General features: G+C 48.1%; 1 protein-coding gene and 1 long non-coding RNA gene across 3 annotated transcripts in view; one reads left to right on the forward strand and one right to left on the reverse strand.

Annotated features, from left to right (window-relative positions):
* KLF9 (KLF transcription factor 9) overlaps positions 1 to 5,512 on the reverse strand; it is a 32,757-nt gene extending 27,245 nt beyond the window's left edge. The window contains exon 1 of the mRNA XM_003806366.6: positions 646 to 5,512. Coding sequence (XP_003806414.1) covers positions 646 to 1,150 — 505 coding nt within the window. The 5' untranslated portion in view covers positions 1,151 to 5,512. The remainder of the gene's footprint in view (positions 1 to 645) is intronic.
* Positions 2,062 to 21,626, forward strand: part of LOC129393079 (uncharacterized) — a 189,241-nt gene continuing 169,676 nt past the window's right edge. For both annotated transcript variants that reach the window (XR_008619702.2, XR_008619701.2), the window contains exon 1: positions 2,062 to 2,197. This is a non-coding gene — a long non-coding RNA (uncharacterized LOC129393079). The remainder of the gene's footprint in view (positions 2,198 to 21,626) is intronic.

The following is a 21,626-nucleotide window of genomic DNA, read 5'->3' on the forward strand; positions in this document are numbered from 1 at the left end:
AAAGTCAGCTCTGAAACCTGGCTCATCAGGAGGACTAATGAGTGAAGTTAACCACCATTACTTGATCAGACTCCTATGCTGCCTGAAGCCGGGTTATTTTAAACCTCTCGGGGGACTCCCAGCCAAATTTAAAACCACCTTGGCAAGCCCAAAAAAGTAGCAGGCATCCAGTTAAATGAGTCCTTAGTCATCCCTAAAAGGCTCGAAGTAAAGTGCGCCGCGTCCCCCCTCGGTTTCAACCACTTCTCTGCAACCCGACAAGAGAATTAAATAAAAGATACGCCATCTGACTTCCCCGCTGCCAGCGTCTCCCAGGTGGGGTGGCCCCACCGTCGCGGGGTGCGGGAGTCCCGGGGGCGGGGCGGGACAGGGGAGGGGCGGACACCACTCCCCGCGAAGCCATGCACCGCACTCGCTCTGCCCGCCAGTTTAAGGCTCTCCGTGGCTCCCGGAGGCCGGGGACAATTAAGGAGAGAGTGAGCTTTCCGCCAATGCACATTTAAATTATTTAAAGAGTTAAACCGCATCTTATCCAACATGTTTGCACCCTTTCGGCCGAGTGCAGTGTCCCGAACGCCCAGGAACGCTGCCTGGCCAAAGGTTAACTAACCCCAGAGCTCCGGGGGAGAGGGCGACGCCGCTAACCTGTATGCACTCTGTAATGGGCTTTGAGATGGGAGGATTTTCCATAGACTTTCCCACAGCCACTGTAGGGGCACTTGTGCCTCTTTTCGGAGGCGTGTTTCCCCTTCGCAGCCACTCCAGGGTGGAGGAGGGAAAGCGGGCTGGGCGCGCTGCCAGGATCCTGTCTCTCCTCCGGGCTGTGGGAAGGACTCGACCCAGATTCGGTGGTCACGTCGCTGTCGGATCCCATATCCTCATCTGGACTTTCCAGACTGTCGCTGCACACGGAGGGGGTCTGGATGGGTCGGTACTTGTTCAGGTCCAACAAGCTCTTGGCGATGGTGACCAGTGTGCAGTAATCCTTCCAGGTGTCCCCCGGGTCACCGTGCTCCTTGGTCACCTCGCGCTCAGGTAGTCGCAGCCGCTCGGCGTCCGGAGCGACCCCATGCTCCGGCACCGCAGCGCGGTTCGAAATGGAAACCAGACACTGGGCAGCCACGAAGTCCATGTAGGCGGCCGCGGACATGGTGCGGGCGACGGCAGCCCAGGCGGCGCGGACAAACTTGGCGGTGGTTGCGGAGGTTCGGCTCGCCCTGCCCTGGCCTCGGACGACGAGCGCGGCGCGGCGCGGCACGGCGCGGCGGCCAAGGGGGCGGGGGCGCGGGGCGCTTCCGACTCGCAGGAGCGCCGAGGCGACCTCAGCCCCTCATCTTTACGTAACCGGCAGCGCCTCCGCACGCAGCATCCACGGCCCCGGGCTCCGCCGCGCCGCCGCCTCTAGCCGCCGCCCCTGCCCCGCGCCGGCCGCGATCCCCCGACGGGCGCGCCGGCCCCTCTGAGCCGGCTCCCTTGGAAAGATGCCACACGTGGCGGTCGCAAGTTTATTCGACTGAAAACGCCCCCGAGGCGCTGGGAGAGGAAACTGCAAGAGAGGTGCACGCCCTCGGCCGCCTCTCCGTCGAGCCAAAGCCCCAGGACATTCACCCGATCACCCCGACGCGGGTGGCGAGGGCCCCGCCGAGCGCCAGGTCTAAGAGACACTTTTTCCCGAGTCCACTGACGGCTTCTGAACCCCTGCTCCGGCCGGTCCGCACCGTTCCGGCATTCTCTTGCTCAGTAACAATTTCGCAGAATCCCATCACGTCACAAACCAAACCCCCTCCAATTGGCCAGTGGGGAGGGTGATTCAACTCTGTTTACTTTCTCCCCCTGCCAGTCAGAACGGCCTTCGGTGGAGAGGTGCGTCTAGAACTGAGGCGTGCGGCCAATCCGACTGTTCCGTTTCGCTGCCGCGTGCTACCCCTACAGCCTCGAACACTGACATTTAAAAGGGTAACAGCTGGGAGGCAGGGAAGGGGCAGCCGCACACTTTCGGAGTGCCTCGCGGTCCCGTGGCCGGTCCGGGCCTCCTGGCTCACGTTCCAGCTTGCGGAGCTTTGGGACACATCTTTCCTAGTCAGTTGCGCTCGTTCCTATGGCAAAAGAGAACTTCAGCTTCGGTTTTCCAGCTCCCAAACAGTTAAGTGACTTCCTGCAAACGCTACAGTCCCAGCAACCAGCCTTCCAATCAAAAGTAAGTTGGTTGATGTCACTGGCATTGGCTCGGCCAATCACAAGGGCGTTCCGAAAGCAAGCGCTCGACACTTGTAAACGCGAAGAGCTGCAGTGAAACTGGACACATCTTTGTATTTTGTGTTGCTGGTAGTAAATTTGAGTTATGGATGAGAGGACAGGGGTGATGAATAAATGCAGTGTGAATCTATAATTTAAAAAACCCCATTATGTCAGGATAAGTCCAAGAATAAACACAAATGAGTAAGAATTCGTTTTGTTATATATTTTTTGGATGCAGCATACTTTGGGGCAGATGTTTAAAAATTCTTCCATCCAATACATTAACTATGACCAATTCATCTTAAAAATGCAGTGCTAACAAAAGTTCTGGTTTTACAGCATAGACTTTTTACTGCCTGAGATTCTTCCATTGAAACATCCCATCTTTGCTTGTCATATCTCTTAATTCCTCTACTTCTCCGGTGCAATTTAGTCTAAATAAATTCTTTTAGCTTTATTTGGAAGCTATTTTTAACCCACTTTCAGAAAAACGGAGACAAAAACCATTCATTTGTGTAACTTTTATAAAAAACCCACCATTCTTAGCTCTTTTTCTTTCCAGAGCCCCTGCATGGTTTTTAGGACATGTTTCTCTTCCCTCACTTCACAAATGTGGAGACTGAGTTACAGAGAAGTGACTTATTTATCTTATTAGACAGATAATGATAGAACTCAATAGAAACCACAAGTCCCCTGATTTCTAGCTCTTTGTGCTTGCAACTAAGCCCTTTTGGTTTTGTGAAATATTAACTGTGCGGAACAGATTTTTAGGGACTGGAACAAGCTGGAAATCCTTAGCCATGGAATACTGTGGCATTACTTGGTCAACAATTAGTATGGGTCTTGGAGTCTGATTAACTTGGTTTACCCCTCCGTCTGAATTAACGATGTGGTTGTTTTCCATCTTGATAGCTAGAAAAGAATCTAGGGCTAGTTCTTTTTGCAAGAGGCATACTGTCAGCACAATTCATTAAAAATAATTCACTTTCGTGAATGTGAGAGGTACCTGATTCTATGTGATGCGGATTCGGTGAGTTCCAACCCTGACCCCCCACTGGCTATTAACCTTTGTTAAGAGAAAGTTACACCAGGTTCTGGTCTCCGAGGCAAGGGTCTCAAATTGACTCTACCAATGTGAGGTCTACAGTAGTTTCTTTTGACTTTGTTTTTAAAGTGGCACATCAAAAAAAAAAAATTAAAAAAAAAAAGTTAGCCAGGCGTGGTGGCTCGCACCTGTAGTCCCAGCTACTCAGGATGCTGAGGCTGAAGGACTGCGTCAGCCTAGGTCAAGGCTGCAGTGAGCCCTGATTACACCACTGTACTACTCCAGCCTGGGCAACAGAGCAAGGCCCTGTTTTTTTTGTATTTTTTAAAATCATAACTAAGGGTGGCTCAGGTAAGTAAGAGTATAATAGATTTTAATTAAAAAATAACAAACCTGACAAGACCAGTTCAATAAAAGTGTACAGCTTAAAAAAATAAATAAAACAACAACAAAAATATTAAAGTGGTACAGGGAAGATATTGCAGTAGGTGACTGCAGGTGGAAGAAAGGTGTAGATAGGGGATACTGGGCAACCAAGAATATGATCACCATCAGCATCATTATCACCGACCCCTTTCATGGAGGGCTTACTCTGTGTCAGGCCCTGTACCAAGCACCCTGCATGCATCCCTGTAAGGTAGGTATACAGTGTATAAAAAACTCCAAGCCATCTTGGAGTTCTTGCATTTTTAGAACTTAATCTCTTAATTTTAGAAAAGAATTCACTGAAGCCCAGGGGAGTTTGCCTACTTCATGATTTTTCTGGGACAAATTTTGTCCCCTAGGATACACGATCACTTAGAAATTGCACCTTTGCCTGCCTCCTTAAGGCCCAGTGCACATACCAGCGGGATCTCTCCAGGATCTCTATGATCATGGCCTGTACAACCCCTCAGACTTGCATTTTAACTGGGATTGTACTGGTGAAACAGACTGCTCGGGCCTGGACATCTATAGACAGCCCTAGGACCACCATCATCATTATTCCAGAATAGAGGAAAAGTCTGTATCTTTCCTTGAAGATTATATAATCCAGGAATTTGAATACATCAGTCACTTTAGGTTTTTTAAAAATATAAACTTTTCCCTTCCTTACTCCTTGCCAGCTTTTCTTTAATTCCCTTTAATTTCACTTTGTTTGAACTGGACATAAACACTGAATTCTCCAAACTCACTCATTTCAGAGTTACAAAAGAAAGTAATAAAAGAAAACTGAGATTTCATCTACATGAATTTCTCACACATTTACAAACATAACTGCTGCTTGACTTGATTTAGAATATCTTTTTAAACCCAGCAATTCTAGAACTGTAGAATGCTTTCTCTTTTTTCTCCTTTTCCACTCATTCATTCTCCAGATATTTATGTTCCTGGCAATGAGCTAGGCATGGGGGAATACAGAAATGAAAAGAGACTCTGTCCTCCATGAAGTTTATATGTTAAAAACGTATATATAAAATAACATATCAGCAAATAATTATTTCTATGTCAGGATTTTTTTCTTGTATTTTCAACAGTGAAGTTTCCTTGGGGGTGTTGGAATGCGTATTATAATAGTTTTATGATTAAAACCAGCTTGGGCTGTTTTGCCAGCATGTGGTTGTCCCAATTAAATGTTGGCAAAATAAATGATCCCAAATTAATATGAATCATTCCTAATTAAAATAATTTATCACTAAAGTATATATTATGCCACATAAATGTAAGAGGGCTGTTTTCCCCCAAGTTAGTCTTTGTAAATACACATTTTCAAAATCGAAACAAACCAACCGGAAGAAGCATGAAAATTCAGACTGTAAGTGTGCTTCTAGTTTATGCTTTCCTCTCTAAATTCTGCCTAAGAATTTGCTTTATTATCAAAGTTCTCAAAACAATGGCTTATGGGCCTGTAGCCAGAACATATCAGCCTTGTTTTCTGTGCATCCTAAAATAATTACAGTATTATCATTATTAGCTCTAATAAGAAGTAGTGCCTACAGTCAGCTGTTTCAGCGTTGTAGACCACTGTGAGGAGCTGGCCTTTGGGTCTGAGATAAACTCTAACCTCAGACAATCTCTGGGAGCTATTTCCTTATCTGTAAATTGATGAGATTAGATTAATAAATCTCCAATAGTTCCTCCCAAACTCCAAACACTCAAGGGATCTAAAACAAAAGAAAAAAAAATCCTAGAGAAAAAAACTGGGGCAAGACTTGGGTTCTTTAAATACCATCTCATCTGCTGTACATCTACAAATACTGCTCTTTATGGCAGTGAAGGTCAGAAAACCTTAAATCAACATTTAATGGGTAGCAGACACAAATATAAATGTGTTCAAAATCCCTTCCTTAATTTTATGGTCTCGATTTTTCTTTCTTCAAGCTGGTTTGTAGAAAGTGGAATGGGGGTTCAAATAACCTATTCTTTTTCCGTGGTAAATTTTATTATTTTATTTATTTGTTTATTTTTGAGACAGTCTCGCTCTGTCGCCCAGGCTGGAGTGCAATGGCACGATCTCGGTTCACTGCAACAACCCCCGCCTCCCGGGTTCAAGCGATTCTCCTGCCTCAGCCTCCCCAGTAGCTGGGATTACAGGCATGCGCCACAATGCCCGGCTAATTTTTGTATTTTTAGTAAAGATGGGATTTCGCCATATTGGCCAGGCTGGTCTCGAACTCCTGACCTCAGGTGATCCGCCCACCTCTGCCTTCCAAAGCGCTGGGATTAACAGGCGTGAGCCACCGCGCCTGGCCCAAGGTAAATTTTTCACCCTAGCGGGGAGTAAGGTACTTCCTGGCATATGCAGCACAGATTCCCAGGCCCCTCCCCTGGAGATTTTTATTCAAACTGTGCCCCAAGGCAGGGTTTCCCCACCTTGCAGGGTGGAGCTAATCACCTGGCGCTCGATTTAAAATACAGATTGCCGGGTGTCACCCCTGCTCAAGGACCAGGGAAGTTCAGGCTAAAATCACACTCTGTAGGTATTGGGTTCTGCCAGTTCTGGTTTTTCTCACTCTTTCCTGCTGGGAGGGGTGGACCGTGCCGGGCAGAACTGCCAGCCTCCAGGCGGGAAGGAAGGAGGAGAACAGATGGCCCACTGGGGGTAGAGGATCACGTGTTGGACCTCATTCTGGGCTGGATCCAGACCTTTCCCTTTCAGGGCCCAGCCCCTCCAGCTCCAGCGACCCCACCTAGGCACACGGAACATATGTGGAGGAAACCAGTGTTCATTTTGTTGAAAGCAGGGGAATTAGAGAAGGAGGCGAGCTTGAGGAGGGGAGAGGCGGGGCTAAAGGGATAAAGCTTCCAACAATGGCGATGTTCCTGGATTTTGAAATACAATCAGGTAAAGCCCGATCTGGTGGAACGCCCGTGGCCATAATGACAGCTAACACCCAGGGGCTGGAGGGGGAAGGGCGCTCAGGCAAGCGCGAAAACTTGCACGCCGCCCTACTTTGCTCCCGCCCCACTTAGCAGCCTTCCGCAAAACTCCAGCCCTCTCCTCTGCAGCGCAGAAAGGCCGCCCGTTCATGCATATGCAGGAGGATAAGTTTAGCTCGCAGCCCCCCGCGCTCCGACCGGCCCAGCGCGGCACTCGGTGAATCACCCGCGCTCGGGGGCGGGCGCTCGGCTCCGGCCGCGGACTGGCGGGCGACTCAGCCACTCGTGGACCGCGCGCCCCGGCCTGGCATCGCCCTTTTAAAAAGTCTTCCGCAGGCGGCCGCCGCCGCAGCAGCCTGAGGAGGCGAGTTCATCTGAGGACAGTCCCAGTTCTCAGAAATCCCTTCCCTGCTGGAACATCAAGCTCCCTTTACTGCAGTTGAACAAACTGCCCTAGATTGGGGGACCAGGAACCCGCCCCAAACTCGTGCAAGGAGCTCCGGGCGCCCACGCCCACGTGAGCTAACCTTGAAATTAGCCCCTGCACCCGGGAGCGCGGGGGTGGGAGTGGGCGGGGACCGGGGGGGAGCCCCGCGCGGCCCAGGCCCTTGCTTTGCGCTCTCCGCGTGCACGTACCGCCCCCGCCACCCTGTTTCATAACTCTGGCGGTGTTGCATTTTTTTTCTTTTAATCTCCCGGGTAGATGGGTGTGGGGTTCCTGTGTTGGGGAGAGGGCAGGGCACCTTGGCCACCTTCCATCCCCCACGCCCGCGAGGAAGAGGAAAACCTGCCCTGCGGTCCTCCTAGGAACACTGCAGAGTAGGGTGTCGAGATGACATCAGCTTCTAAACATAGCAAGCACCGCACCCCAACTCCATGGGCTGCGGGGGTGGGGAGGGAGTGGGGGAGGCGGGTGCTGCTGTCCCCGGGCGGGGCGTGGCGGGCAGGCCGGCCAGGCTGTGCGGGAGGAGATGACTTTGCAGGAATTGCGCTCCCAGAGTTCGCAGGCAGATCTCTCCCGCGATGGCCCGGCCAAGGGGTTAGGAAACGTTCCTGCCATTCCGTGCTCTCCCCTACCCCACAAGAACCACACGCACGCACACACGCACTCTTGGATCGAATGTGCCTTTATTTATAAATCAATCCAGCCCCAGCCCAGGTTCGGTCCGGTCCCGGGAGCACCTGCGCCCCGCGTCTGCCTTCAGGCTAAGCCTGCGAGGGGGTCGGTGTGGCCCTCCCAGTGAGTCAGAATGGGCTGTGTTTCCTGTGGTTGTTGTGGAACAGTTTGTCCTTTTTACTCCCCGCCCCCCCCCCCGCCCCGTCTCCACCCCCTTGGTAAATATAGCGCTCACGTTTCATCATCTCTTTGTCCAACGAGTGCCAGACACCCCGGCCCGCGGCCCCCGCCGCCTCCCTCCTCCTCTCCGCTCGGTTACCTCGCATAACCTCGCGCGGGCAGGCACCGGGCAGCAGCTCTCCCCGCGGCCGCGCCCGCCCGGCACCCAGCGCTTCCCGCCGCAGCACACCCCCAACCCATTCTTCTCCCCTCCCCTTCTTCCAGTTCCCCCTTCTGTACGGCCCCCATGCTCCTGTCCCACCCCCTCTACTCGGCGTCCGGGTACTGGGTCGAGACGTGTGTGGGTGTAGGGAGGTGGATAGCCCTTTTCCAAGCCGTAGGCGTCACCCCTACGCCCAGGCCCAGGCCCAGTGCTGGATCTTGCACTTTCCCAACCTCCCCCTCCCAAGTTCCAAGGTTGCCCTCTGTTCTCCTCCCGAGCGCAGGTGACAAGCTGCTGAGACAGTGTCTGATTCACCGACAGCTGAACCAGCTACTGGTACTTGGGGGTGGGCGTTTGCTGAACTGTTTTCCTCCCACCTCCCCCAACCCCCTACCCCGGTGGGGAGCGGGCTGGAGGGTCGGAAGAGGCAAGGTGGATGACAGCCGAGAAGTGCGTGCCCGCTCTCCCCTCTCTCCCTCCTCCTCCCAGTTTCATTTCCACACATACAGCCACCCACCGGGGACCGGAGGCGGCTAGTGTTCTCTGAACGCCGGGAACTGGCTCTCTCTGTGGTCTCCTGTTTACTTCCCTCCTCCTCTTTTCCCCTCCCTTCTCCCCGCCCCCATCTCCCAGCGCCGCTTCCCGCCCAGAGCAGCTGGGAAACCTGCAGCTGAACACTGCAGTCATGGGACTTCCCTGGCCCCGAGCTGTGCCCTAGGTTTGCCCTGTCCTGTCCTGCCTTGCCCTGTGTCCGCTTTTTTGGGGGCACTTATTTGTCCTGAAAAGGGTCTTGAGGCTCCCTATCCAGGAACGTGGAAGAGGTGACTGCTTCCCTCCCCCTTCCTTCCCTCCTCTCCTCCTGACTCCCCTGCCAGCTACCTTCCTGTGGGGGCCCTGCCTGGCTGTCTTTTTTGGCCAGGATTCTGGGCCACCCCCACGAGTGGCCACCTGTCCAGGGAGAAGTGGTGAGGCAGCTAACGGTGTGTAAGAACTCTGCATCCAGGATGCTGCAGAGCTGGCTTCTTTGCCATCACAGACTGTCCTGTTCGTAACAGGGTGCCCAAAATTCTCTGCCGACCAAGGTTTTCAGGCAGAACCCCAAAACCTGCTCCTAGGGACACACCCTCTCCTTATGGCGTCTGGCAAAACCTTTCCTTTCAAAGCTTGCTTCACAGCGGGGAAGAATGCAGGCTCTCTCCCTAAGTAAGCTGAATGAACAAAGGACTCCAAGGAGGCCGTGGGGGTTCCAGCTCTGGGTGCCGCCTGCCTGAAGTTCACCCCATTTAAAAACCACCTCTTCACCACCACCCTCTGCTCCACTGCCATGGTTACCAGCTCCCTGTCCTTCCCAGCACAATGTTGCACAGAGGCAGAAACAAACAAGGACATTTAAAATGTTCTTTTAAATACCCAAAACACTGCCTTGGTATTTTGGTAGCAGAGAAGAGGGAATAAAAGTCCTGACTGTTTGCTGGTTTCCTTTGACCCCACGACCCTGAAAAAATCCTTACCCTGGATGGCCTCTCAGCTGCCAAAAGAAGGAAGGAAGCTTGGTGAGATACTAGAGAGTGGAATTCAGAACAAACCCTTGGCAGGAGAATTATTCACCAAGTTAGACTCTTCTTTCTTCCCCCTCCACCCCAGCTGCTTTGAAGTACCTGCCATCAGACTATACCACCTCCGCTTTGTGGCTGTCATCTGCAGGCTCTCCTGCACTCCCCCTCATTCCCCGAAGATTCTAGCACCTGACTCACAGTCCCCCACCTCCACCCAACTCCTATTAACATTTTTGGTGAATTTAGCATCCCAATAGATTAATGACCTATCTGAAACCCTGGTACCTGAACAGCAATCATTTTTTTCCTCCACCCCACTGTCACATGGGTATCTTCAATCTTTTCATCACCAAATAACAGCACCACCTCCGACCATCATCCTCCTTCCTGACCAACACTTCTTTCTCTCCCAGCTTATTTGCTCAAATAACCACATTTGAACAATTCTTTGACCCTATTTTGACTTCCAGTCTACTTTTTCACTGTCTGTCATTGACCTTTCATTCTTACATCTCTCCTACCCACCTTAAGATTTCATGGTCTTTCACTATATCATTCTTTCGCATGCACCTCCCCCTACTCTCTCATTCCTGGGACCATCTGGCCAAACTCTTGATTCTGTCCAGCTTAACACACTGGACAAAAATGACAGGGCTAACTGTTGTCACTCTAAATTTATGATCATACATCTCAAGTGGGCTCTCAACACTGTCCGTGTGCATTTCCCTCGTCAGTTTACTTTCCCACACGCTGAAATGACTATATTGCACCTTCTCTCTTCAAACTTCCAACACCCCTCCTTTCCTCACTCTGAGCTGAGAAACTTGCTGCTTATTTTACTGAGAAAATAAAAGCAATTTGACAAGAACTACCTCCTCTTCCCACCATCATATCTTCCATCCTGCCTACCTTTCCACCCAGACGCTGCCTTCTCTCTTGTCACCTGATATACTGTTCCTGCTCCTGTCTAAGGCAAATCCTTCCATGTGGCACCAGGTTCCCTTCCCCTCTAGGCTATTTAATGACTGTTTCTAAAATTACCCCATCTCCTGCTTATCAAGTTGTTGCTCTGTTCTAAATCATTCACTTCAGCACAAAAATGTCCTCCCTCCTGTCTTTATATGTATACTTGTGCGTTTGTGCCCCCTTGACCCCATATCCTCCTGCACTGTTACTCCATTTGCCATCTTCCTTGTATGCAGACATCTCAAAGTTACCTCTATGTACTGTCTATATGTGCACACCCCCTGTTCTCTTTTTATATTTATCTTTATTTATTTATTTTTGAGGCGGAGTCTCACTCTGTCGCTCAGGCTGGAGTGCAATGGCGTGATCTCAACTCACTGCAACCTCTGCTTTCGGGGTTCAAGCGATTCTTCTGCCTCAGCCTCCGGAGTAGCTGGGACTACAGGTGTGCACAACCATGCCTGGCTAATTTTTGTATTTTTATTAGAGACGGGGTTTCGCCATATTGGCCAGGCTGGTCTCGAACCCCTGACTTCAGGTGATCCACCCGCCTCAGCCTCCCAAAGTGCTGGGATTGCAGGCATGAGCCACCATGCCCGGCCCTCCTGTTCTCTCTTGATCTCACACCAATCAGACGTTCATTTCTGTCACTGGACTGAAACTACTCTTCTCAGGATCACGGATGACCTCCATGATGCCAAGTCTATTGGGCAGTTATTTCACTTCACATCACAGCAAAGAAGACTAAGGAGTAGACAGTGAAATAGAGGAAAAGAGAGACTATGGTGTCCTAGGAGCCAAGTGAAGAAAAGGAAGAGAGGTGGATTACTTCTTTTTCTTCTTTGCTACTTTCAGTTCTCCTGGCTTTCTCTCTCTCTTTTTTTCTTTTCTTTTTTTTTTTTGTACAGAGTTTCGCTCTTGTCACCCAGGCTGGAGTGCAGTGGTACGATCTCAGCAGCTCACTGCAACCTCCACCTCCCGGGTTCAAGTGATTCTCCTGCCTCAGCCTCCTGAGTAGCTGGGATTACAGGCATGTGTCACCATGTCTGGCTAAGTTTTCTATTTTTGGTAGAGATTGGGTTTCACCATGTTGGCCAGGCTGGTCTCACACTCCTGACCTCAGGTGATCCGCCTGCCTCAGCCTCCCAAAGTGCTGGGATTAGAGGCGTGAGCCACTGCTCCCGGCCTCTCCAGGCTCTCTTAAAGTCAAGTTGCCCTGGAGCCCTGTCCTTGTCTCTCTTCCACATCCATACTCAATCCCTTCCTTGTTTCATGCAGCCTCAAGGCTTTAATATCTTCAGGGTTGGTTCCGTGGTTCACACCCATAATCCCAACACCGTGGAAGGCCAAGGTGGGAGGATTGCTTGAGCCCAGGAGTTGGAGGCTGCCATAATCTATGACTGCACCACTGCTTTCCAGCCTGGGTGACAGGCTTTAATACTTTTTACATGCCAGGGTTGACCCAATTTTTATATTTTTATCTTCAATTCACACCTCTTTCTTTCTTTCTTTCTTTTTTGTTTTTTTGTTTGTTTTTGTTTGTTTTTTTTTTTTTTTGCAGTCTTGCTCTCTCATCCAGGCTGGAGTGCAGTGGTGTGACCTCAGGTCACTGCAACCTCTGCCTCCTGGGTTCAAGGGATTCTCGTGTCTCAGACTCCCAAGTAGCTGGGATAACAGACGCTTACCACCATTCTCAGCTAATTTTTGTATTTTTAGTAGAGACAGTGTTTTGCCATGTTGGCCAGGCTTGTCTCAAACTCCTGACCTCAAGTGATCCACCTGCCTTGGCCTCCCAAAGTGCTGGGGTTACAGGCATGAACCACCGCGCCTGGCCCACACCTGTCTCTTGAGCTTCACACGTGACCATCCAACTATCTAGTCATCATTTCCGCTTGAATATATGATGGACATCTCCAACTCAACATATTAAAATTGAACTGTGATCATTCCCACTTGAATATATGATGGACATCTCCAACTCAACATATTAAAATTGAACTGTGATCATTCCCTCCTAATGCATGGCTCTATTGGCAGCTTTTCCCATGTTCGATAGAGACACTCCTGTGCTTCTGGTTGCTCAGGACAAAAGCCAATGAGTTATCCTTCATCTCTCTTTTAAATGGATACCCATACCCCATAGCCAATCATCCATCAAGAACTCCTGTTAGTCCTATGTTCCAAATATCTCTACAACCCGGCCCTTCTCACCTTCACTGCCATGCCGTGCCCCTTCCTCTCTTGCCTCGATAACTGCAGGAGCCTTCTAGCTGCTCTGCCTGCCTCCACCCTTGACCTTGCTTCTCTTCTCAACACAACTGCTAAGAGCTAAGTGCTCTTCTTAAAATACATGTCTGGTCACAGCACTCTTCTGCTCAAAACACAGCCGTGACTCTAGTCTCACTCAGAAACTGCTGCTGTCCTCACAGTGGGGTAAGCCTCCTTGTGAGCCCGAAAGGAGACGTCCTGATCTCCCCTACCGCACTCCATTCCTCACTCCGCTCCAGCCCCACTACCCGCCTTGCTCATCCGGGAATTAACCAGCTGGACTCCTGTCTTACAAGCATTCACAGTGGCTCTTCCTTCTACCTGGAATGCCCTTCTCCAAGATCACATCCTGACCTTCGCTGAGCCTTTGCTCACATGTCCCCTCCTAAGAGAGGTCTGTCCTGGTTGGGAGGTACTCCTGGATCTGGAGGTGGATCTCCTTCTCCTGAGTCACATGGGGAACGTATGGCGGATGGGATATTCTTGGAAAGGAAGAACTCATCCTTCTTCCCACTAAGCCTCTGCAACCAACCCACCGGTCCTCTGCAGCATGCTCCATCCACTTCATTCACCTTTTCTCTCCATGGTCACGAGAGATGAACTTGCTTTATGCTTAAGTCTAGTCTTCAGTATTACTGGGGACTTCTGGTCCATTTCTCCTTTCAGTTGGCCAGCAGTTTAGAGAATGAGGAGATTTATTCTTTTCAGTTTAAATCTGGAAAATACTATATAAATGTAAGCCCTGGTGTGTTCTCATGAGGAGGCACTTACTGAGGAAGTGCATAAGCCCCAGGGTCAAGCTGCCTGGACTCTAGCATTTCAGTTCTGTCGTACGTCAGTTCTATGAAACTGGGCAAATTACTTAACTGCTTTTAAAGTTTCTTCATCTGAAAGAGGGTAAAAATAGGGCAGAAATACAGTGTTGTTGTGAGTATAAAATGAGATAAATCACATAAAACTTATGGTAGAGCACCTGGTATTTAATAAACACTGCTTTGGTTTTGATTGCCAGGAAAGCTAAGCTGAAGACAAGGACTTGGGGTCAAGTGATTTATTTGGGAGGTGATCCCAGGAAGCAGGAGTGAGGGAGCAGGAAGCGTGACACAGGGAAGGAAGAAAAGCCAATATTTGGGAGCATTATTTTTTCTTTAATTTCTTTATTTTTGAGATGGAGTGTCGCTCTGTCACCGAGGCTAGAGTCCAGTGGCACGATCTCGGCTCACTGCAACCTCCGCCTCCCGGGTTTAAGCGATTCTCATGCCTCAGCCGCCCGAGTAGCTGGGATTACAGGCATGCCATGCCCAGCTAATTTTTAGTAGAGATGGGGTTTCAGGTGATCCACCCGCCTCGGCCTCCCAAAGTGCTGGGATTACAGGTGTGAGCCACTGTGACCATCAGGAGCATTATTGAAATCTCTGATATAGAAATGCTTCTCAGAATTGTCCATCCCAAGAATGGGAGACAGAGGGATTTGCCCTCCAGCACTGGGCCCTCACTGATGAAGGGGTGCTCCAGGAGTTCTGTCCCTTGCACTAGCTTCTCATACCTTTGGTAAAGTCCCTGGGGCAGAAAGTACACAGTGGAGGGGGGCGTCAGCCAGAAATCTACACTCTCTCGGCAATCTTTAATGCAGCTGTGGCTGGAATTGGAGGTGGGTCAGAGCACGTGAAGACACTCAAAGTATCTGTTACAGATGCTTAATATATTTTTTTCTATTTTTATTTTAACTGTTAGATGAGATCATTTAATTCAGTACTTCTCATACTTTACTGTGCATAAGAATCACCTGGGGATCTTGTTAAAATGCAGATTTTGATTCAGTATGTTTGGGGTGGGCCAGAGTTCTACATTTTAACAAGCTCCCATGTGATGCTAATACTAACGGTCATCAGACCACTTTTTAGCAAAGATGTATTTAACTGATGCACATTTATCAAGCACCTTCTATATATCTTTGTTACTGTGCTAGATACTAGTGATAAATATTGTGAACAATACTAGGCTGAATAATGTCTTCCCAAAGATATCCACATCTTAATCCCCCATCTGTGAATGTCACCTTAGGTAGTAAAAGGAATGTCTCAGATGTAACTAAATTCAGAGTCTTTGTTTTTCAATGTATTTATTTATTTAGAAATGGAATCTTGCTCTGTCGCTCAGGCTGGAGTGCAGTGGTGTGGTCTAAGCTCACTGTAACCTCTGCCTCCCAGGTTCAAGTGATTCCCCTGCCTCAGCCTCCCGAGTCGCTGGGAATACAGATGCCTGCCACCACGCCCGGCTAATTTTTGTAGTTTTAGTAGGGTCGGGTTTCGCCGTGTTGGCCAGACTGTTCTCGAACTCCTGACCTCAAGTGATCCACCTGCCTTGGCTTCCCTAAGTGCTGGGATTACAGGGGTGAGCCACCGCACCCAGCCCAAATTTTATTTTTAAAGATGGCATGTTGCTCTGTTGCCCAGGCTGGTCCCAAACTCCTGAGCTCAAACAATTCTCCCTCCTCGGCCTCCTGAAGTGTTGAGATTACAGGTGTGAGCCACTGTGCCTGGAGAGATTATTTTGGCTTATTAGAGTAGGCCTGATGTAATCACAAGATTTTATAAGAAGGAGGCGGGAGGCTGGAGAGAGAGAAGATGCCATACAGCTGGCTCTGAAGATGGAGGAGGAGCTGTGAGACAAGGAATGAAGGCAGCCTCTGGTAGCATAAAAGGCAAGGAAACAGGCTCCCCTAGAGCCTCTAAAAGGAATAAAGCTCTGCAGACACATTGTAGACGTCTGGCTTCTAGAGCTGTAAGGTAATATGTTTTTGAGATTTTAACCCACCAAGTTTCTGGTAAGTTGTGACATAGCGATTGAAAGTAATATGAGTGTGAACCAAGTGAGGTCTTTATCAGGATATGTTAGGTAAAGCTATGGTAAATATGTGGGTGAAGATAAAAGACTTTTTAAACAATTTTTTTTGAGACAGAGTTTTGCTCTTGTTGCCCAGGCTGGAGCACAATGGTGCAATCTCGGCTCACCAAAACCTTCGCCTCCCACGTTCAAGCGATTTTCCTGCCTCAGCTTCCCAAGTAGCTGGGATTACAGGCATGCACCACCATGCCCGGCTACATTTTTTTGTATTTTTAGTAGAGCCGGGGTTTCTCCACGTTGGTCAGGCTGGTCTCGAACTCCCGACCTCAGGTGATCCGCCCACCTTGGCCTCCCAAAGTGCTGGGATTACAGGCATGAGCCACTGCGCCCGGCCAACAATTTTTTTCTTTTTTTAATTTCTTTTTTTGTTTGTTTGTTTTTGAGACAAAGTCTCTCTCTGTTGCCAGGCTGGAGTGCAGTGGCAAGTGATCTCGGCTCACTGCAACCTCCGCCTCCTGGGTTCAAGTGATTCTCCTGAGTAGCTGGGACTACAGGTGCGCACCACCACGCCCAGCTAACTTCTGTATTTTCAGTAGAGACGGCATTTCACCATGTTGGTCAGGATGGTCTTGATCTCTTGACCTCGTGATCTGCCTGCCTCAGCCTCCTAAAGTGCTGGGATTATAGGCAGGAGCCACCGCACGCGGCCAACAGCAATTTCTTTAAAATACATACTAACTAGTTAAAACCTAAATTATAACATTGTTTTGTGGGGTTTATAACAAATAAATGCACTATATGTGACCATCATAGTATAAAGGATAGGAGAGGGGTAAATGGACCTTTACTGTGATAACAAATTTTCTAAATGGTATGTGAATGGTATAATATTAACTTTAAGTGGACATATTGGATGTACAGCAAATTAATGACTACCATGGTATATCTTCCCAAATAGTTCACAGTGTGGTAGAAGACATCTGTCCAAATAATTACAACACAGTGTGGTATGTGCAACATGAAAAGTTACGCAAAGAGCTCTAGGATTCCAAGGAATCGGTGATTAGCGCCGTTTGTGGGTAGGTAGGTAAAGGCTTCCCAGTAGAAGTTGTATTTGAGCTAAGCTGTGAAGGACGATTAGAAGAGGAGAAGAAAGGCATCCCACATTTGGCAAACAGCATGAGCAAAGAAGCGAGAGCAAAATGGTACGGAATGTGTCAGAGCACCAATCATCATCCAATTCTACCTCTGGGAGTGGTAGGAACTATAAACCTGTCAAGAAGGGCCTTGGCTTAGTTTGTGCAGCTATAACAGAATATCACAGACTGGGTAATTTATAATAGTAGAAATTTGGGCCAGGTGCTTATGCCTGTAATCCCAGCACTTTGGGAGGCCAAGGTGTGCGGATCACTTGAGGTCAGGAGTTTGAGATCAGCCTGAGTAGCATTGTGAAACCTCGTCTCTACTAAAAATACAAAAATGAGGCCGGGCGCAGTGGCTCATGCCTGTAATCCCAGCACTTTGGGATGCCGAGGTGGTTGGATCACGAGGTCAGGAGATCCAGACCATCCTGGCTAACATGGTGAAACCCTGTCTCTACTAAAAATACAAAAAACTAGCTGGGCGTGGTGGCAGGTGCCTGTAGTCCCAGCTACTTGGGAGGCTGAGGCAGGAGAATTGCTTGAACCCGGGAGGTGGAGTTTGCAGTGAGCCAAGATTGCACCACTGCACTCCAGCCTGGGCGACAGAACTAGATTCAGTCTCAAAAAAAGAAAACAAAAGAGCCAGGCGTGGTGGCACATGCCTGTAGTCCCAGCTACTTGGGAGGCTGAGGTGGGAAGATCACTTTAACCTGGGAGGTGGAGGTTGCAGTGAGCCGAGATTGTGCCACTGCATTCCAGCCTGGGTAACAGAGTTAGACTCCATCTCAATAAATAAATAAGTAATAGAAATTTATTGTTCACACTCCTGGAGGCTGGAAAGTTCAAGATCAAGGTGTTGGTAGATTTGGTGTCTGGTAAAGGCTTGCTCTCTGCTTCCAAGATGGCATCTTGTTGCTGTGTTCTCACTTGGGGGAAGAGTGGAAACGGGAGGAAGCTCTCTGAAGCCTCTTTCATAAGGACACAAATCTCATTGACTAGGGTGAAGCTCTCATGACGTAATCACCTACTAGAGGCCCCACCTTCCAATACCATCACCTTGGTGATTAGGTATCAACGTAAGAATGTTGGAGGGAAATAAAACTTCAGAGCAGAGGGATAAGGGTAAAGTTTATATAAGAGCATCTAGGAAAGCTTTTCCTCCATGCTGAGAATCAGTTACATGCAGGGAAATTCTGTTAATTGAGCCACTTTTCAGGTCTCCTGTCTTGGAATACAGTTGCATGAGGATATGATATTTAGCTTTGTTATGAGCATGATTAGAAAGTCAAGAGGATTTCTGAGATATCAACCCAGAGCGCTGTCATCTGTTAAGTATTGCCAGCAATGACCTACTTCTGGGCATGTCATATGAGAAGAAATGTACTGTTTGTGTTTAAACCATTGCTGGTTGAATGTTCTATTATTTGCAGCCAAAAGTATTCCTTAAAGATATATAGATTGATCAATTGATTGATTTTTTTTTTTTTTTTTTTTTAGATAGAGACAGGTTCTCACAATGTTGACCAGGCTGGTCTTGAACTCCTGGCCTCAAACTATCCTCCTGCCTCCCAAAGAGCTGGAATTACGGGTGCCAAGTCCTAACAGATACAGTTAGGAAGAAAAGTTTTAGTAGATGAGTGGGGGCATTAGTCAAACTCCAATGACCTGAGGTGTGAACTGGAGTAAACACATATCATCAGAGACTATGGCATGAGTTTTCAAGAAGTTGGCAGGTTAAGGAGAATAGCAGATGTAGGGGTATATCGAGGGAAGGAAGATGATGGGAATAATTTTCTAGATTGTACATACTTGAATATGTTTCAATTGAGGGGAAGGAGCTAGTCATTGGAAAGAAATTAAAAATATATGAAGGATGAGATCATTGATAAAACAAGGTAGAGAAGGGAACAGAGTCTCAAGGACCCAGGAAGGAAAAGGAAAGCCATGTTTTCCTTGGAGGTAGAAAGAAGGATATGAGCCTAGGCTGGGTGCAATGATTCACGCCTGTGATCCCAGCCCTTTGGGAGGCTGAGGTGGGAGGATTGCTTGAGCCCAGGAGATCGAGACCAGCCTGGGCGATATAGTGAGACCTTGTCACTATTCATTTTTTTATTTATTTTTTTGAGCCGAGTCTTGCCCTGTTACCCAGGCTGGAGTGCAGTGGCATGATCTCGTCTTACTGCCACCTCTGCCTCCTGGGTTCAAGTGATTCTTCTGCCTCAGGCTTCCAAGAAGCTGGGATTACAGGCGTGTGCCACCATGCCTGGCTAATTTTTTGCATTTTTAGTAGAGATGGGATTTCAACTTGTTGGCCAGGCTGGTCTCAAACTCCTGACCTCAAGTGATCCACCTGCCTTGGCCTCCCAAAGTGCTGGGATTACAGGCGTGAGCCATCGCACCTGGCCTATTTTATTTTTTTAAAAGGATGTGAGCCTAGCTAAAAATTTGGAGAAGTTTGGAGATGGAGAAGAGAAAAGCCATGGGAATTCATGCCTAGTGGCATCTGTTTTCTCTGTGAAGTCGGACTGGAGCATGGTAGCATGTGCAAGTGAGGTGATGGGGAATATGGCGGAGGACATGAGTAGAGTGGCAGGGGTTTGTCTGGAATGCCTGTCACTGGGATGAACCACCTTATTTATATCTCCTTACTCTGTGCCTGGCACATGACAGGTTCTGTTTGTCTGAAGAATGAGTTGACTCCATATGAGTAATAGCATTGTTAAACACTAGAACATATTCCTTCTATCTAACCATATTTTTGTGCCCATTAACTACTCTTCATCCTCCTCCCCCACCCTTACCCTTCCTAGCCTCTGGTAACCATCATTCTTCTCTCTACCTCCATGAGATCAACTTTTTTAGCTCCCACATAGGAGTGAGAATGTGATATTTGTCTTTCTGTGCCTGGCTTTTTTCACTTAACATAATGACCTCCAGTTTCATCTATGTTGCTGCAAATGACAGAGTTTCATTCTTTTTAAAGGTTGAATAGTACTGCATTGTGTATATGTACCAGAGCTGCTTTCTTTCTTTTTTCGAGACAGAGTCTCGCTCTGTTGCCCAGGCTGGAGTGCAGCAGCATAATCTCGGCTCACTACAACCTCCACCTCCTGGGTTCAAGTGATCCTCCTGCCTCAGCCTCCTGAGTAGCTAGGATTACAGGTGTGCACCACCACACCCGGCTAATTTTTGTAGAATTTTTGTATTTTTAGTGGAGACAGGGTTTGTTGTGTTGGCCAGGCTGGTTTTGAACTTCCGACCTCAAGTGATCTGCCCACCATGGCTTCCCAAAGTGCTGAGATTACAGGTGTGAGCCACTGTGCCCGGCCTGTTGGGTTTGTATGTCTTCTTCAGATCATTTGCCTGTTTAAAAATTAGATGAATTTTTTTTTTTTTTTTTTTTTTGCTATGGAGTTCTTTGAATTTCTTACATAGTCTACTTATTAATCCCTTGTCAGATGCATGGTTTGCAAATATTTTCTCCTATTCCGAAGGTTGTCTCTTCACTCTGCTGATTGTTTCCTTTGCTGTGCAGAAGCATTTTTAGCTTGATGCAATCCTATTTATCTATTTTTGCTTTTCTTGCCTTTGTCCTTGACGTCCTACCCAAAAAATCTTTGCCCAGACCAGTATCCTGAATTGTTTTCCCACTGTTTTTCTCTAATAGTTTCATAGTTTCAGGTCTTACATTTAAGCCTTTAATCCATTTTGATTTGATTTTTGTATATGGTGAGAGATGGGGGGTTTAGTTTCATTTTTCTGCCTATGGTTATCCAGTTTTCCCAGTGTAGATCTTCCTATCAGTATGGAGAAAACAGTATGGAGGTACCTCAGAAAACTAGTGATAGATCTACCATGTGATCCAGCAATCTCATTGCTGGGTATATACCTAAAAGAAAGGAACTCAGCATTATCAAAGAGAGATCCATGTGCCCATGTTTCTTGCAGCACTGTTCACAATAGCCAAGATATGGAATCAACCTAAGTGTCCATCACCATTAATTGAAGATATTGTCCTTTCCCAACTGAATGTTCTCAATTGAAAATCAATTGGCTGTAAATATGTGGATTTATCTCTGGGTTCTCTATTTTTTTTTTTTTTTTTTGAGGCAGAGGTGTGAGCCACTGTGCCTGGCCTGGGTTCTCTATTCTGTTCCTTGGTCTTTGAGCCTATTTTTATGTTAGTATCATGTGTGTTTTTTTTGTTGTGTTTTGTTTTGTTTTTTTTTTTTTTGAGGCGGAGTCTCACTCTTTCACCCAGGCTGGAGTGCAGTGGTACAATCTTGGCTTACTGCAAACTCCGCCTCCCGGGTTCAAGCAATTCTCTTGCCTCAGCCTATTGAGTAGCTGGGATTACAGGAATCTGCCACCATGTCCATCTAATTTTTGTATTTTTAGTAGATATGGGGTTTCGTCATGTTGCCTAGGCTGGCATCGAACTCCTGACCTCAAGTGATCCACCTCGGCCTCCCAAAGTGCTGGGATTACAGGCATAAGCCACCATGCCTGGTCTATGCTGTTTTGACTACTATAGCCTTGCAGTATGTTTTGAAGTCAGGTAGTGTGATGCCTCTAGCCTTGTTCTTTTTGCTCAGGACTGGTTTGGCTATGTGGGGCCTTCTGCAGTTCTGTATGAATTTCAGGATTTTTTTCTCTGTTTCTGTGAAGAATTTCACTGGTATTTTGATAGCACATATTTTAAAAA

This window comes from Pan paniscus, chromosome 11 (genome assembly GCF_029289425.2).
Source record: "Pan paniscus chromosome 11, NHGRI_mPanPan1-v2.0_pri, whole genome shotgun sequence".
NCBI classification, from domain to species: domain Eukaryota; kingdom Metazoa; phylum Chordata; class Mammalia; order Primates; family Hominidae; genus Pan; species Pan paniscus.